The sequence below is a fragment of the Dromiciops gliroides genome, chromosome 2, assembly GCF_019393635.1.
Source record: "Dromiciops gliroides isolate mDroGli1 chromosome 2, mDroGli1.pri, whole genome shotgun sequence".
Classification (NCBI taxonomy): domain Eukaryota; kingdom Metazoa; phylum Chordata; class Mammalia; order Microbiotheria; family Microbiotheriidae; genus Dromiciops; species Dromiciops gliroides.
In genome coordinates this window covers 357,588,751-357,605,197 of record NC_057862.1, presented here as the reverse complement: position 1 = coordinate 357,605,197, position 16,447 = coordinate 357,588,751, and the positions used below count along the sequence as shown (strand labels likewise).

Here is a 16,447-nt window from a genome sequence, read left to right as displayed (position 1 = left end):
TAGTATTCTATAGTAGAAAAATTAGATTTTTAATGTAATAGAGGATGACTAAGCATTTGTTTTTTGGGGTTTTTTTTTGCAAGGCAATTGGGGTTAAGTAACTTGCCCAAGGTCACATAGCTAGTATTTGAACTCAGGTCCTCCTGACTCCAGGGCCGGTGCGCTATCCACTGTGCCACCTAGCTGCCCCATGACTAAGCATTTGTGATGAAAAGATCAGAGCTGAGTAGGAACTTGGAAATATAAACACAGGAGTCAAGAGAAACTTAAGTGAATTTGAGCAATTGGAAGTGACACAGAAAAAAAAAACCTGGCTTGTTGGTATCCCTCTATTAAAGAATTAACTCTCGAATACGGTCCAATTATAATTAAAGTAGTTTTTTATTTGGCGCTAGGGAAAGTGACCAAGAGGAAGGTCAGAAATTTAGCCTCTTGGGGAGGAAAAAAGTTCAAAAGTATTTTCCTCCAAAGGTGGAGGGAAGGAAAAGCTTTTATAGAGCATAGATCGGGAGGGGACTTGAAACTGAAAAGTGAGTTTTGGGGAGTGGATAATGAAATAGTTGGTATTACATTTCTTGAGCTCTGGGGTTGAAGGTTAGGGGCTTTGGGGCAGGGATAATCCTGTCCTCTGGGATTATCTCTGTTTTCTGGCTCTAGTCAGGTAGTAAGTAGCACACCTGATTAACATTTGGCTTCTTGCTATCCTGTTTTAGACCCCTGTTTCTTTGATATGTCTGCCCTATTATCTAGCAGGTTAATTATTTTTCACAGGAAGAGTTTCCCAGGCCCTGCTACATCTTTAATTTTGTTTTTCATGGGGAAAAAATGCAACAAAACCCTTCTGACTGATTTTAGACCCATGTCAGAAGGAGCTGTTTGATGATATAGTAGGGCTAACATTCTAAAGGACAAGAAGAAACAAATGTTATTTCAGAACAGTACTGCCTTCGAAGTGTTTGGAAGGAGTTAAATAAGAAAGAATTATAAGGCTTGTAGATATATTGGTTCAGAACTAAGGATTTGAAAAGCGAAAATAGAGGGGCAGCTACGTGGTGCAGTGGATAAAACACCAGCCCTGGATTCAGGAGGACCTGAGTTCAAATCCGGCCTCAGACACTTGACACTTACTAGCTGTGTTAGTGACCCTGGGCAAGTCACTTAACCCTCATTGACCTGCCCCCCCCCCCAAAAAAAAAGAAAGAAAGAAAAAGAAAAGAGAAAATAGAAGGGAGGGCAAAAGGAATACACTAGTAGATGAAGCTTGCTATATCTTATAATTGGGGTGTGGGAGAAGATGCATAAACAAAATGGAGGAAAGCAAAAGGGAGTGGCCATTAGATGAACCTTACTCTTATCTGAAATGGACAAAGGAGATTGAACACACACACATATACAGAATTTGATATAGAAATTCATCAAACTTGACAGAAAAAAGCTGGCTTGGTGAGGTAGGTAAGAAGGACAATACCAGGGTGAGAATAGCTGCAAACAAAACAAATTTCCTAATCCAGAAGGAGGATTAAGAGGGATAAAAAAGCAAAGCAAGGAATTAGAATCTAAGAGGATGCCCAGCAATTGGGGAATGACTGAATGAATCATGATATATGAATATAATTTAATATTATTGTGCCATGACATGATGAAAGAGATGATTTTGGAACTGATGCAGAGTAAAGTAAGCAGAATCAGGAGAACAATTTTCGGGGGAATGGAGCAATGAGGGGGTTAAGTGACTTGCCCAGGGTCACACTGCTAGTAAGTATCAAGTGTCTGAGGCTGGATTTGAACTCAGGTCCTCCTGAATCCAGGGTTGGTGCTTTATCCACTGTGCCACTTAGCTGCCCCCAAGAACGATTTATACAAAGAAAATAACAATGTGAAAAAACAACTGAAAGACTTAAGAACTCTGTTCAATGTGAAATCGACCATGTCTCTAGAGCCCCTATAATACAGCATTGTACCCACACCCCGTTTATAATTTTTAATTGACAGGAGAGTTAAAATAATGATTAAAAAATAGAATCATTGAAATACTTAAAAATGCACATATGAGAACAGAAAGAAATTCAGAAGGAAACAGACAAACAGGATAGTTTTGAAAGTAATGTATAGAATTTATTATATAATTAAAAATGCAAAATGGTATGAAATGGTAATTCCTGGTTTCATACACAATCCTTTTTTTGTGTGTGTGTTATGCTATTTATAGGGAAATACTCTTTTAGGAGTTATAAGTTATAAGAATAAAGAATAAAGTTATAAGAAGTTATAAGAATAAAAAAATAAAACTATGAAAAAAAACACCTCAGAGTAAAATCCATGTGATGATGAGGTATCAGAAGGGAATTCAGTGGAGGTAGATATAGGATAGGGTAGGGAATAGTGACAGGACCTGTGATCTCGCTGGTCTAGGGAATTTCTGAATGAGGAAACTCATTTTATCAATTCAGATTTGCACCTTCTCTTCAATTTGCTATGGGGTTAGGACTACTAAAGTTTAAACTGGTCAAGCTAAACTAAAGGACACGGATCTGGGGTAACTCTCCTTGAGAAAACAGACACACCTTGGAAAGCAAGAGACATAAGCCTATTAGGTGTGGCTTCTGCCTGAGTGGTGCCAATGGGACAGATATCACCTGCCCTCATTCCAGCTTCCCCCACCCCAAAGGGAACTTTCCACAGTCAGATGATCAGCCCATCTGTCTCTCCACCATCTGTCCTCTATTAAAGTTTTTGCCTTTCTCTTGTTCAGAGAGATAGGTATCTCAGAGAACCACATCTCTGTGGTTCCTCTCGGGGTATTCTTTCTCTAGCGCTCAAATAAAATATTATTTTTGTCTAATTGAATTTGTGAGTGAGAGGGTGTAATTCTTTAAAGATGAATACCTAAGGACCCCCACACCAACCAATTTCCCCATGACAAATTTATAGTCTTGGACAGAGAGACAATGGATTCAAGATTCAGAATGAGACCATTTTTTGGAGCCAGCCAAGGAGGGAATTTGTTTTGCCTGGCCATATGATTTTTGTTACAGAGGTTTTTATTTTTTGGGGGGGAGTGCTGGGGAGGAGGGAGGTTGGGGGGAAAGGGAAGGATAGCAATGGGGTTGCCAGAAAAGAAAGGAAGGAATGAAGGAAGGAAGGAAGAAAAAGAAAGAAAGAAAGAAAGAGGGTCATTAAAGCATTTTTTAAAAATGCACAGACAAGCTGAATAGCTTTGAAAGTTACATGTTGAATTTATTATATACTTAAAAGGAAAACCAAGCTGTATATAATAGAATCACAATTTCATCTACAATCTTCTTTTTCTGTGCTGCGTTATATATGGAAATATTTTTATTTGTTGTTTATTAAATTCAGAATTTTAAAAAATAGAAAAAGAATTGATACCTCCATTTGGACATCATGCTGGCTTTCTGAGACTTGAGATGAACAAACCCAAACTTATCATCTCCCTCCCCAAATCAGCTCCTGCTCATTACTTAAGAAATACTTCTTCTCTTTATGGGGGTTAAGTGACTTGCCCAGGGTCACACAGGTAGTAATTGTCAAGTGTCTGAGGCCAAATTCGAACTCAGGTCCTCCTGAATCCAGGCCCAGTGCTTTAGCCACTGTGCCACCTAGCTGCCCCTATAAATACTTCTTGTTGTTGAAGTTATGGCCAGATAAAGGAGTTTCAGAGGCCTGGTTCAAAGAACTGGCGTGTTTAGCTTGGAAAAGAGAAGACCAGGGGATACACACACAGTCTGTCTTAAAGTATCTTGAAGGGTTGTCATGTGGAAAGGGATTTTTAGACCTGTTTTGCTTGACTTCAGAGACTTGAACTGGGAACAATAATTGTGAAGAGGCAGATTTAGATCTAATAAAAGGAAAAACTTCCATAACAAAAAGAGCCAGAAATAGAATGGGCTGCCTCTGGAGGGTAGTGAGTTCACCTTGATGAAAGTAGGCTGTATAATGTTCAAGAATGGGTTGGACTAGATGACTTCTGAAAATGTTTAATTTTCTAAACTGCCAAGTGCTAGAAATCAGGGGTAGATTTATCATGTTGTTGATTGCATAGACAATTTTTTTCCTTTTTTTTTTTTTTTTTGGTGAGGCAATTGGGGTTAAGTGACTTGCCCAGGATTACATAGCTAGTAAGTGCCAAGTGTCTGAAGTCAAATTTAAACTCAGGTCTTCCTGACTCCAGGGCTGGTGCTCTATCCACTGCACTACCTAGCTGCCCTCGATTGTGTAGACTTAAGAAAGCGATGGGGAAAATGTTAATTAAAATGAAGATTGAGTTTTTAAGTGTACCGATGTCGTCTTCCCCCTCAAAATTGGCTGTTAAACATTTACTAGCACACCCCTGCTTTAACTCTGATATTCTGTGATTCTATGATATTTTTTCAAATTTCTTTTGTATTATTCTTCAATCAACATTCCAATCAAACTGGTCCACCAGATGTTCCCCAAACTTAAATACTATCTTCCCACTTTTGTACCTTTGCTCAAGTTGTTTGTCTCCCATGCCTGAAATTTACCCTCTCCTCATAGCATCTCTATTATTATATTCTCTGCAGGATTCCTACGGTTTTAAATCCTATGCACATGGGGCAGGGTACTATCATTCCCAGCCACAACTTCATGATTGTAAAGCCTCCTTCCCATACTCTTTGTTGTTGAGTTGTTTCAGTTTTGTCTGACTCTTTTTGACCCCATTTGGGGTTTTCTTGGCATAGATACTGGAGTGGTTTACCATTTCCTTCTCCACCTCATTTGACAGATGAAGAAACTGAGGCAAACAGGGTTAAGTGAGTTGCCCAGGGTCACACAGCTAGTAAGTGTCTGAGGCCAGATTTGAACTGAAGAAGATGAGTCTTCTTGACTCCAGACTCAGCATTCTATCTACTGGGTCACCTAGCTGCCCTAGGACTGACTAATAACCAAGACAGCTTGATTTATGATGGAAAAGAAAGCTTTTTACTCCTTCTATAAGTAGATAAATTGAACCATCTCCATTTAGAGAAGCAATACAGCTAGTGCCTAGCATGCTAGGACTATGTCAGGAAGACCTACCTTCAAATCCCATCTCTGCTACTTTTTTTTGGGGGGGGGCAGAGCAATTAGGGTTAAGTGACTTACCCAGGGTCACACAGCTAGTGTCAAGTGTCTGAGGCCGGATTTGAACTCAGGTCCTCCTGAATCCAGGGTTGGTGCTTTATCAGCTGCAAAACCTAGCTGTGCCTCCTCTCTGCTACTTATTAACTGGGTGACTCTGGGTGAGTTGCAAGTCTTTCTGAGCCTCAGTAAAATGATGATACCTTCCAGTGTTGCTGTGCCATTCAAATGAGATATATAGAAATCAGCTCATAAATTGTAAAGTGCTCTATAAATGTCAACTCTTGTTTTCATTATCCTTCCAGAAAGGTTCAAGCTCCTTTGGCTTCTCTCCTTTCCTAAAAGACCAGGCAGTGGATGATCACTGGTGTCAGAGTGCCCTCTAGGGGAGCCTTCTGAAAAACATTCCAATCCTTAATAAACCCCTGGTTATTTTTATTGCCTTTACAATTGTCTGAAGGATGCTGAGAAGTTCTGGAAAGACTTAGGAAACACAATCAACTTTAGATCACTTGAATTTAAAAACAAATAAATATATGGGTTATGATTTTGTGATGCAGTAGTACATAGAGAGCCAGCCTAGGAGACCTGATGGATGAGGTGATGGGGGTTTGAATCTCTTCTCTGATGAGCTGAGGGAAAGAAGGCAAGAAGGAACAAATCACCAAAGGTGGCTTTAAATAGATTTGGAAACAAACAAAAAGCTGTCAGTTTGTGCTTTAGTCACTGGAAACAAACAGCAGTGTTGGAAAAAAAAGCATAAGGACTTAGATATGGACAAGAGAGGTGGATAGTTACTGGGGACTAGCAGCAATGTTAATTTTTTTAAAAAGTATAAGTCAGAAGTACATTCCATAGAACACCATGGGGGAAGAGTTAGGGATGATGGTGGCAAATAAATCACCCGGAGCATAAGTGCAGCCGTTCCTTGGATCAAGGATTTAGAGCCACAAGGGGCCTCAGATGCAATTCAGTCCCTTCATTGTGCAAATGAGGAACCCAGAGAGGTTGAATGACTTGCCTAAAGCCACACAGGTAGTAAGTGGCAGAGCCAGAATTTATACTCAGGCCCTCTGACTCCAAATATAGCACCCTTCCCACTGTACCATGCTGCCTCTCATTCCCTAAAGCACAACTATATGCTTTGATCAACAAGAGTAAATATGAACAGCAACAGTAACTGGAAGGTCATGAGGTCCATGGTATAATAGGTAGATTTGGAGTCTGGAGACCTGGTTTATCTGAATCTTTCACTGCTGCTTGGGTCAAATCTGGGCCTCAGTTTCCCCTTCTGCTCACCCTCTAGCTTTTAATTTATGGCCCTATGTCCCATACTGGCCTTCAAGGATTACACAGTCTAGTTGGCGAGACAAGTCATCCATGAAACAATAGCAAAGGAGATAGATGTATATGTATATGTATCATGTAAATAGGCGCTCTCTCTCTCTGTGTAATGTAATTAATTCCATACCCATATGATAAAGACTCTAATTGTTTGAGTCCAAGAGAGGGGAGCTTGGTAGTGGTTGGGACAGTCTGGGAAGACTTCAGGAAAGAAATACCAACCCAAATGTGTTCCGAAGAACTAAGAGCTAGGGCTTAGCTAGGCTGAGGGGACAAGGGAAGGCATTCTACAGGAGAATAACCTGAATAAGGGAAAAGAAATTAATTTCATGTTTTATAGCTGACATCTTTAAAAGTATAGCAGTGGTGTTTTGTTATTATCATTGTCATTGTTCTTAGGTGGTCGAATCTGTCGGTGGAGCTTGGCTAAGCTGTTGCAAAGTTTTAAGTTCAATTAGATTAAAAACACAGTGGGAACCTCCTCACTTTATTAAGTCACACAAAACCCAAATCCAAAGCAAGGGAAGTTGGTTGAACTTTTTTTTTTGGACTTGCAGAAAGATCTGAGCTTTAAACAAACATCAAACACCCTCTTATCTTACTGAGCCTATACCAGACCCAGTCCTGGGTGGGTTTGATCATCTTCAAACAGAGATTGAATGCCTTTGATTCATTTGATGGAATGTCCTTCCTCCCCATCTCTGCCTCTTGGAATCCCTAGTCTCTTTCCTTCAAAGCTCAACTGTAGCCCACAATCATCTTTGACATTAAAGTTTCTGGATCCTCCCAGTTTCCAGAACCTCCCCAACCCCCACTTCCTCCAAATGACCTTGTGGTTATTTTCTATATACTTACTTATACACATCTTTTCTTCTGATAAAACTGAAGGCCTTTGAGGGTAAGAACTGTGTACCCTCAGAGCCTAGCATAATGTCTGGTCCATGTTGTTGTTCAGTCATTTCAGATTCTTCATGACCTCATTTGGGGTTTTCTTGGCATAGATAGAGTGGTCTGCCATTTCCTTCTCCAGCTCATTTGACAGATGAGGAAACTGAGGCAAGCAGGGTTAAGTCACTTGCCCAGGGTCACACAGCTAATCTAATCTGAGGCCAGATTAGAACTCAGGTCTTCCTGACTCCGGGCCTGGTGCTCTATCCACTATGCCATCTAGCTGACCATCATTAATTAATTAAGCAGGTGCTTCATTAATGCTTGTTGATTGACTGACATACACACTCAACAAGATTAGTCAGTCCTTCCTTATTCCCATCATCCCTCTATCATTTATTCTGGCCAAGTTAGACATGGCAGGATCCTGCTAGATAATCATGTTCATGACATGCACATTTAGAGGTAAACATATACCAATGATACATACATAGGGAATGGTAGAAAAAGTAACAAGGACATACATTGCTTGCAAAGGACTCAGTCTGGTCTTGAGGCAAGATCAAGGGATACCAGATGGAAAGCTGGCATGCTGCACTGTACTTATGAAATATTAAATGAATCAGGGGAAAGCCTCCAGTGCATTGAATTGAGTCTCTTTGGAGAGTGGGAGCTGAGAAAGAAGAGAAGCTGTGGAAGGGGCAGGCTCCGGGCCCCCTTTTCAGGCTTCTTACACCTGAGGCCCCAGCATGTACTCTGGGATACATCAACACTGACCTTTGCTTTTCTAGGCACTGTCTCTGACTGTCTCCAGTGTCAGGAGTGCTCTCCCTCCTCATCTCTGTCTCTTGACTTCCTTCAATCCTACCTTCTACACAAGCTGATTTCGAACCCCTTAATTCTCCTTCCTTCCCTCTGTTGATTATTTCCAATTTGTCATATATCTCTATTTCTGGATCTTTTTGTACATATTTGTGTTCACATTGTCCACCCCATTAGACTATGAGCTCCTTGAGAAAAGGGACTGATTTTTGTCTTTCTTTGTATTCCTAGCAGTGCCTGGCACATAGTAGATACTATGTAAATATTTATTGACTGACTGACTAACTACTCTTGCAGAAGGAATGCCTACTTCATGAAATTAGGGATTTGGAGGGGAGAGGGAAAGGAAATAAGCCTTTATATAGTGGCTTTTCCCAGTCCTCATTCTCCTTAGCCTCTCTGCAGTCTCTGACACTGTTGAGCATTCTCTTCTTTTTGATACTCTCTTCTCTCTAGATTTTCAGAATACTGGTCTCTCCTGGTTTTCCTCCTACCTCTCTGACTGTTCCTTCTGAGTCTCCTTTGCTGGACCCTCTTCCAGGTCATGCCCTCTAACTGTAGTGTTCTGCTCTAGACCTTCTTCTCTTTTCTCTCTACTACTTTACTTGATCTCATTAGCTCTCAGGGATTTAATGATCCCATATATACTGATGCTTCTCATATCTACCCATACTGCTCAAACCTTTCTCTGATCTTTAATCTCACATCTCTAACTGCCTTTTCAGACATCTTGGAATAAATGTTCAAGTAGACATCTTAAATTCAGCTTACACATAACTGAACTCATTATCTTCCCCCCTAAACCTTTCCCCATCCTACCTTCTATATTCCTGCTGAGTGAAATACCATTTTCTCAGTCCCTTGGCCTTAAAACCTGGGTGTCTTCCATGACTATCCCTCACCTCCCACATCCAATCTGTTTCCAAGGCCTGTTGATTTCACCTTTGCAATGCCTCTCAAATACATCCCCTTCCCTTTCTTGATACTGCCACCACCCTAGTGCAGGCCCTCATCCCTTGATGCCTCAAGTCTCTCCCTACTCCAATCCATTCTCCATTCAGTAACCAAAATGATTTTCTTAAAGTCTGACCAAGTCACACCCTTACTCAATAAACTCCAGTGGCTTTCTATTGTCTCTAGGATCCAATATAAATTCCTCTGTTGGGCAATTCAAAGCCCTTTATAACCCAGCCATCCCACCTTTCCAGTCTTCTTATGGCTTCTCTCCCTCCCCTCCCCCAACCTGCATGCCTTGATCCAGGTCTTGGCATTTGGTTCCTCAAACGAGACTCTCCATCTTTCAGCTTCACGCGTGTTCTCAGCCTGTTTCCCATTCCTGAAATGCTCCCCCTCTTCACCTCCCCCTCTTGGCTTCTCTGACTTCCTTCAAGGCCTGAATAAACTCCTGTCTTCTACAGGAAGCCTTTCCCAATCCCTCTTAATTTTGATGCTTTTCCTCCTTTAATCACTTCCTATTTTTCCTGTATTATAAAGCGTTTTTGTATGTGTTTGCTTGCTATGTCCCATATTAGGTTGTGAGATCTTTGAAGCTACCCCTTGCCTCTTTTTTAATCCCCAGCACTTAGTCCAGTGCCTGGTATGGGTCAGAAGCTGACTGTCTATTCTCTGAGGAAGTGCCTAGCTTAAGTTGGCATTTTCAAATTTTAATTGACTTTTTAAAAGTTTTGAACTTAAACACAAAAAGAACATTTCCACCCACATAGAAGAACATACATAAAAAGAGGATTCTATGTGAAACTATGGAACCTGGAGTTTGGAGAAGCTCATCAACAACAAGAAAAGAGAGAATCAGGTCTGGAAGTCTTGAAACTCATGGTCTCCTTCATGACTTCCCATTGCCTTGGGCCTAGGTTGGATGAATACTTGGAAACCAAGGAAAACAGGCTCTCCTCCAACAAACCTGGGCCCTCTGCCTGCCCACATCTAGGATTCAGCCTCCCACCTTCCTCCCCATTCTGACCCTAACACGAAGGCTTCCCCTTCAGAGATGGACGTGAAGTCTCTGTAAGGGGAGGGTTGAAGCAAACTCTTCCCTCTGGGAAATCATGACCATAGAATCAAAAGTCTTGGGCTAGAGTTTCTTTGGCTTTCTAATGGACCTTGTGGACCAGTTAGCTGTTATCCTGGAAGCTTTTCCTTCCAGCCTCGGACCTCAGTTCCTTGACCCAGGCTTAGACTACTGCATCACAAGTATGATGCCTAGTCAGACCCAGTAATCTTGGCCAGCCCAACCACACCCTGGGTATACTGTACCCTTGCCCTGATGGGCACCAGGAAAGGTGCCCAGGACAGGGCAACCTCTCCTTTGCAAACCCAATAGCACTTTTCTCCTACTGGATCTGGTGCAAAATTTACTTTCTAGGGGCGGCTAGGTGGCGCAGTGGATAAAGCACCGGCCCCGGATTCAGGAGTACCTGAGTTCAAATCCGGCCTCAGACACTTGACACTTACTAGCTGTGTGACCCTGGGCAAGTCACTTAACCCCCATTGCCCCACAAAAACAAAACAAAACAAAACAAAACAAAATTTACTTTCCCTGGGAAACCAACCTGGGAAAAAAACCCATGGCACTCAGGTTGGCCTCACAGACATTGTAAAACCTGGGAACCTTAATTTTTATTTTAGGGGCAATGAGGGTTAAGTGACTTGCCCAGGGTCACACAGCTAGTAAGTGTCAAGTGTCTGAGGCTGGATTTGAACTCAGGTCCTCCTGAATCCAAGGCCAGTGCTTTATCCACTGTGCCACCTAGCCGCCCCCTGGGACCTTAATTTAAAAGGTAAGTTCTTCATCTTGATGTGTATCTTGTCACTGGACCCAGATGGCTCTGGGGGAGAGAGTAAGGTTGGTGACCTTGCACAGCCCTCCCTCACTTAAATCCAATTCACCTCCTGATGTCATGGTCCTCTTTGGGAATGAAGGACTCAAGTGGTGCCACACCCTTCAAGATGTTTTTCCTAACTCCTTCCATTTTAAGTGCATCCTCCCCCCATACTAAGTGGACTTATCTTTGAGCATGTAGTATCTTCCTATATAGATATTAAGAAAGTTACATATGGAAAGAAACATAGAAAGTAAGCATCTTAAGGTCAGGGACTGTCACTTTTGTATTTGTATCCATAGCACTTAGAATTGTGCTTAAGAAATGCTTGCTTGATTATTGGTGGAGTTGTGAACTGATCCAACTATTCTGAAGAACAATTTGAACTATGCCCAAAGAGACACTACTAGGTCTATATCCCAAAGAAATCATAAAAAAGGGGAAAAGACTCACACGCACAAAATATTTATAGCCACTCTTTTTGTGGTGACAAAGAATTGGAAATTGAGGTGATGCCCATCAATTGGGGAATGGCTAAATAAACTGTGGTATATTCCATATGGAATACTATTGTGCTATAAGAAATGATCAGCAGGAAGATTTCAGAAAAAACCTGGAAAGACTTACATGAACCGATGCTGAGTTAAGTGAGTAGAACCAGGAGAACATTATACATAGTAACAGCAACACTGTGCGATGATCAGTTATGATAGAATTAGCTCTTCTCATCCTTATGATGATCCAAAATAATTCCAAAGGACTCATGATGGAAAATGCTATCCACATCCAGAGAAAGATCTATGGAGTCTGAACGCATATTGAGACATACTATTTTCACTTTTTTTGTGTTTTGTTTTTTCTTTGATTCTAATGGACCTTCTGTTGATTCTTCTCTTACAACATGACTAATGTGGAAATATATTGAATATGGCTGTAATGTATAACCTGTATCAGATTGCTTGCTGTCTTAGGGAGGGGGGAGGGAAGAGAGGAAGGGAGAAAAATTTGGAACTCAAAATCTTATAAAAACGAATGCTGAAAATTATCTTTACATGTAATTGGGAAAAATAAAATATTACGTGAAAAAAATTGTTAAAAAATTCTTGCTTGCTTGTTTCTAGTTCTGTTCTTTGAGGACAAACAGAATTAGTCTACTCCCTATCCCACATGATAACTTGTAAGTATTTGAAATCATTCCTGTGATGTCCCCTCCCCCATGACATCCATTATATCTAAAATCAGGCCAATCCATCTCTAGCAACTGAATATGGCAGTCATCTGCCACCTTCCTGGTACAGTTCTCAGGAGTACTGAAGGGTATACTCAGGATGTAGAGATGGATGGGATGGGATGAATCCAGATGGGAATCCCCTTGAAAATAAGAGTATAGAGAACCTGGAGGCCTGACATTTATATTACTGAGGGGTAGGCAGTTGAATCCTAAAAACCAACAAGATTTTAAACCTTTCAGTCCTCTTGGGGCAGGGATTCAGTTTGTTTTGTGCTCCATGCCCCCTTCTCAGTGCCTGTCAATCCCTAATGAATAAATTTCAGATGTAATGGGCTGCCTATTAGCCAACACGTCTAGATTCAGGACTTCAAAGCTTCGTCTTCTGTGCTTCTGCTGAACCATTCTGTATCCAAGGCAGGCCTATGTGGCCCAGGCTGCAGAAAGGCAGGGAAATGTCTGGAGACAGTGTTCTTTTTTGTAATGCAATGTGTGTTTAACATTTTTATTTACTTGAGTAAGTATCACATGCACGTCAGGGGTGATTATATTGAGCAAAAGACTGACATTTCTATTTTACTCCAGACTTTGATTTAGAATGAGTAAGACCCTTTAGAATGAGTAAGGCTGGTTTTAAATCATAAGGGCTTTCTTGATCTTTGCTTCCCTATTCCCAGCTGATAGTCCCTCCTCCCACTTTTAACCCCTCAACTACTCAAAAATTATCTTCTATTTACTTTGTATACATATTGGAAAATATATTTGTTGGTGTAATGGATAGAGAACTGGCCTCAGGGTTAGGAAGACCTGTCTTTGACACATACTGTGTGACCCTGGGCAAGTCACTTAACTTCCAAGTTATCTTGCAAAAACTATAAATTGCAGAACAGGTATATACCTGTATTGGTAGAGGGAGTTTCCTCACCATGAGTTCTCTGTACTGATGAAATCACAGATTTGTTGATGTCCCTGCTCCCAAGTATTTTGTTTATTCCTATATGTATCCATGTTGTTTCACTGAATAGAAAGCAAGCTTCTTGAGGACAGGGACTGCTCTTTGTCTTTGTATGTCCAGTGCCTGTCACACAGTAGGTGCTCTGTAAATACTTTTTGTTCATCGTGATGGTTGATTATTGTTAGTTGAATACACTTAGGACTTTCAAAAATAGATGTTTGTATAAAGGTGATTCTTTCCCCCCACCCCCATCCCCACTTAGTACATTCTTGTGAATGTAAGTAGAAGAGGAGCTAACACCAAAAGGCAGCAAGCATGCCTTTAATATGTGTTTTGGAGAAGAAGGTCATCATGTCATTTTACCCACAAATCATCAGTGTCACTAAACAGAGAAAAGCTGTGCTTCCATTCCAGCAAACCCTGACTGTGATTAAAAAATGTCGTTTGTTGGGCCAATCCAAAGGTTGCCAATGAGTGTCAAAAACATACAGACAATGAGGGTTATAGACTCAGAATAAATGTATTCGATGTATTATAAAGTAAAAATATAATCTGGAAGAAGGATATCAGATATAACAAAACCCTTAGTTCTATACACAGAAGCCTGTCCTGCAAGCACTCATTATGGCATGGAGATTATGGGAGGGTAAGGGGAATATCTTCTGATAGGGAATGTTCTGGGATTCCAGGTGGGAAAAGACAAAGTGACAGTGGAGGAGATGAAAGAAAACCTGCAGAGTGTTTGTTCTCAAGGTCTCTCTGTGAATGGTCCTGGTGTGCTTCTGTAAAACCATTTTGTGATGGTTTCCTTGGTTCATAGGGAGATGAAGGGGAAAGGAGATAAGAAAGAGGTTGGGGAGAGAGAGGGGAGAAGAGTCTTGGTTCTCAGGATGGCTTTCAGAGACCTCTCAAGTTTCACTGGTTTCAGATTCCTCAAAAGAGCATCACCTTTCTGAACACCATACTGGACGGAGCTCAAGACATCATCCATAGGAAATGAGGCCAGAAGCTTGGCTGGGGCCTCTGCCAGTGAGGGATAACTTTGGGAAGTTCTTATTGGTATCCTGACTGCTAGGACAGATTCTTTCACAACAAACTCTGGAGTCTTTTGTTGTACTGAAATTTTGTTACACCCAGGATTACAATTTTTTTTTACATTAGAATCCTTTTCATTAGAAACTTTCATGTTGTAATGGGATTCGATGTTTTGTTTCTGAGTTGTAATAGCTCTTTAGATTCAGACATGCTTTTCCAGGCTCCATTTCTGCTCTGAAGTTCATTGAAAGGAAGCTCTTGGTTTTGTCCCTAAATTTGCACATGCAAAATTCCATCTCTGTGGATGGGATCTGTCTTCTTTCCAGCCAACATTTGTGACAAGTTAATGCAGTCTCAATTTAGCTGACTCTCTTTAATAACAGATTTGTCACTGCCAAGATGACTGTCCGGGTGGTAATGGGATGGCCGGTTGTGATATGAGTTAGCAGGGAGAACAGAGAACAAATCCCAAATATCCTAATTTGTCATTTTAAGATAGCAACGAAGATAGCCATGTCTCCTGTAAGGCAGTATCTCCTCATGAGAAGCAGTTCGGGTCATATACAAAAAGGATATTATGCTGGAGAAGTGGCTGGTGAATTTCAGAAGGCTTGGCTTATTTTACTGGATCCTAGAAAGGTCCCTGGTTTTCCTTGTCTGCTTGAACACTGTGGTGTCTGTTTGGGTTGTGGACATGCTATGTCAGTGCTGCCGTCTCAGAGAGTTTCTGGTTTGATTGTTTTCTGTTTTGCTGAGCAAAAATGACTCCCAGAGGGGAGTAATTGAAAAATTCAAGGAAACATTCCATCAGGAAGAACTCTAAGACAGAAAGGTTTGGCAGTGATGAGGTCTTTGCTCAGACTGCCTCCAAAGACTCCTCTCTCTTGTTCCATCTATTAGGAAGTCAAATAGTTCAATCTTAAGCATTTCTCCTCCCTCCACTGCCATTGCCTTCCTCACCCCGCTTCCCCCCCAACACACCCCCAGGTGTCTCTGTGGTCTGAGCTCTTCTTTAATACTGATCTGAGAAGAAGGAGGCTTGGAGGACTTGCGGACTGGCTGCCTCTCCTGGAGGGGTAGAGCTGCCATCCTCCGAGGGTTCTGACAGGTCCCCATATTCACTGTTATAAAATGTCTGACCGGCAGTTGGCGTCTGGTAGGATGGCTGACATCTGCCTCTCAGGGCTAATCTCTTCCCTGATTGATCCGTGTTTCTGCCAGAGCCTTTACAGCTGCAAAAGAAAGAAAAGAGGAGTTTAGGACTTGACTGATTGGTTCAGATTCATCTAAGTCTCTTGGATTCAAAGGGTAAGACACTAGAGTGAAGGGAATGGGCCTCTCTGTCTTCTCCCATCCATTCTTCATGGCAGCCAGTTTAATGTGACCACATTCCTTAAGACATCTGCTCAAAAGAACCCCCAAACTCCTTAGTGGCCCAGTACCTAGTACAGGAAAATGTCCCAGCTCCTTAGTCTACTTATTATCGCAGTGTCTTTTTTTTTTTTAAAGAAACTCTTTAGAAGGTGCTGCTATCTTGTGTTTACATTACCTTAATTTCTCATTTTCCCCCTTCCTGATCTCCTACCCAGAGTCATCCCTTATAATAAAGAATGAAAGAGAAAGGGAGAAAAAGTTCACAATACATCAACTGTACATGTGGTATAATATTCCATACCCATAGTCCCCCATCTCTGCAAAGAAGGAAGGGAACTGTATTTTCTCATTTCTCCTCTGATGTCAAGCTTGGTCATTGTTAGCACAAAGTGTCATTTCCCCTTTTTTCTCTTTCTCTATTCGCATAGCTGCTATCATTGAATTTCATAGGCTCTTAGATTTAGAGCTAAAAGGGATATTAAAGGCCATCGAATGTAAACCCTTAATTTTATCAGTGAAGAAACTGAGGCCCAGAGAGGTCAAGTGATGTGCCTACTATTACACAGTTAGTATCTCTTGTCCTGGTTTTTTCCTCTGTTTTTTTTTTTTAAACCACTGGTTTTTTTATGTGTTTTTTTTTTTTTTGTGAGACAATGAGGTTTAAGTGACTTGCCCAGGGTCACACAGATAGTAAGTGTCAAGTGTCTGAAGTAGAATTTGAATTCGGGTCCTCCTGAATCCAGGGCTGGTGCTTTATCCACTGCACCACCTAGCTGCCCCTTAAACCAGTATTGCAGACACTACAGATCAACAAATCCATTGTATTGATCTGAGTAAAGGGGAAAAATAATGAAGATC

At 41.2% G+C, this 16,447-nt stretch overlaps 1 protein-coding gene across 1 annotated transcript in view; it reads right to left on the bottom strand.

Annotated features, from left to right (window-relative positions):
• Window positions 1-13,485: 13,485 nt before the first annotated feature.
• FLT4 (fms related receptor tyrosine kinase 4) overlaps window positions 13,486-16,447 on the bottom strand; it is a 106,447-nt gene continuing 103,485 nt past the window's right edge. Inside the window, exon 30 of the mRNA XM_043989523.1 lies at window positions 13,486-15,447. Within this exon, the coding sequence (XP_043845458.1) occupies window positions 15,228-15,447 (220 nt within the window). The 3' untranslated portion in view covers window positions 13,486-15,227. The remainder of the gene's footprint in view (window positions 15,448-16,447) is intronic.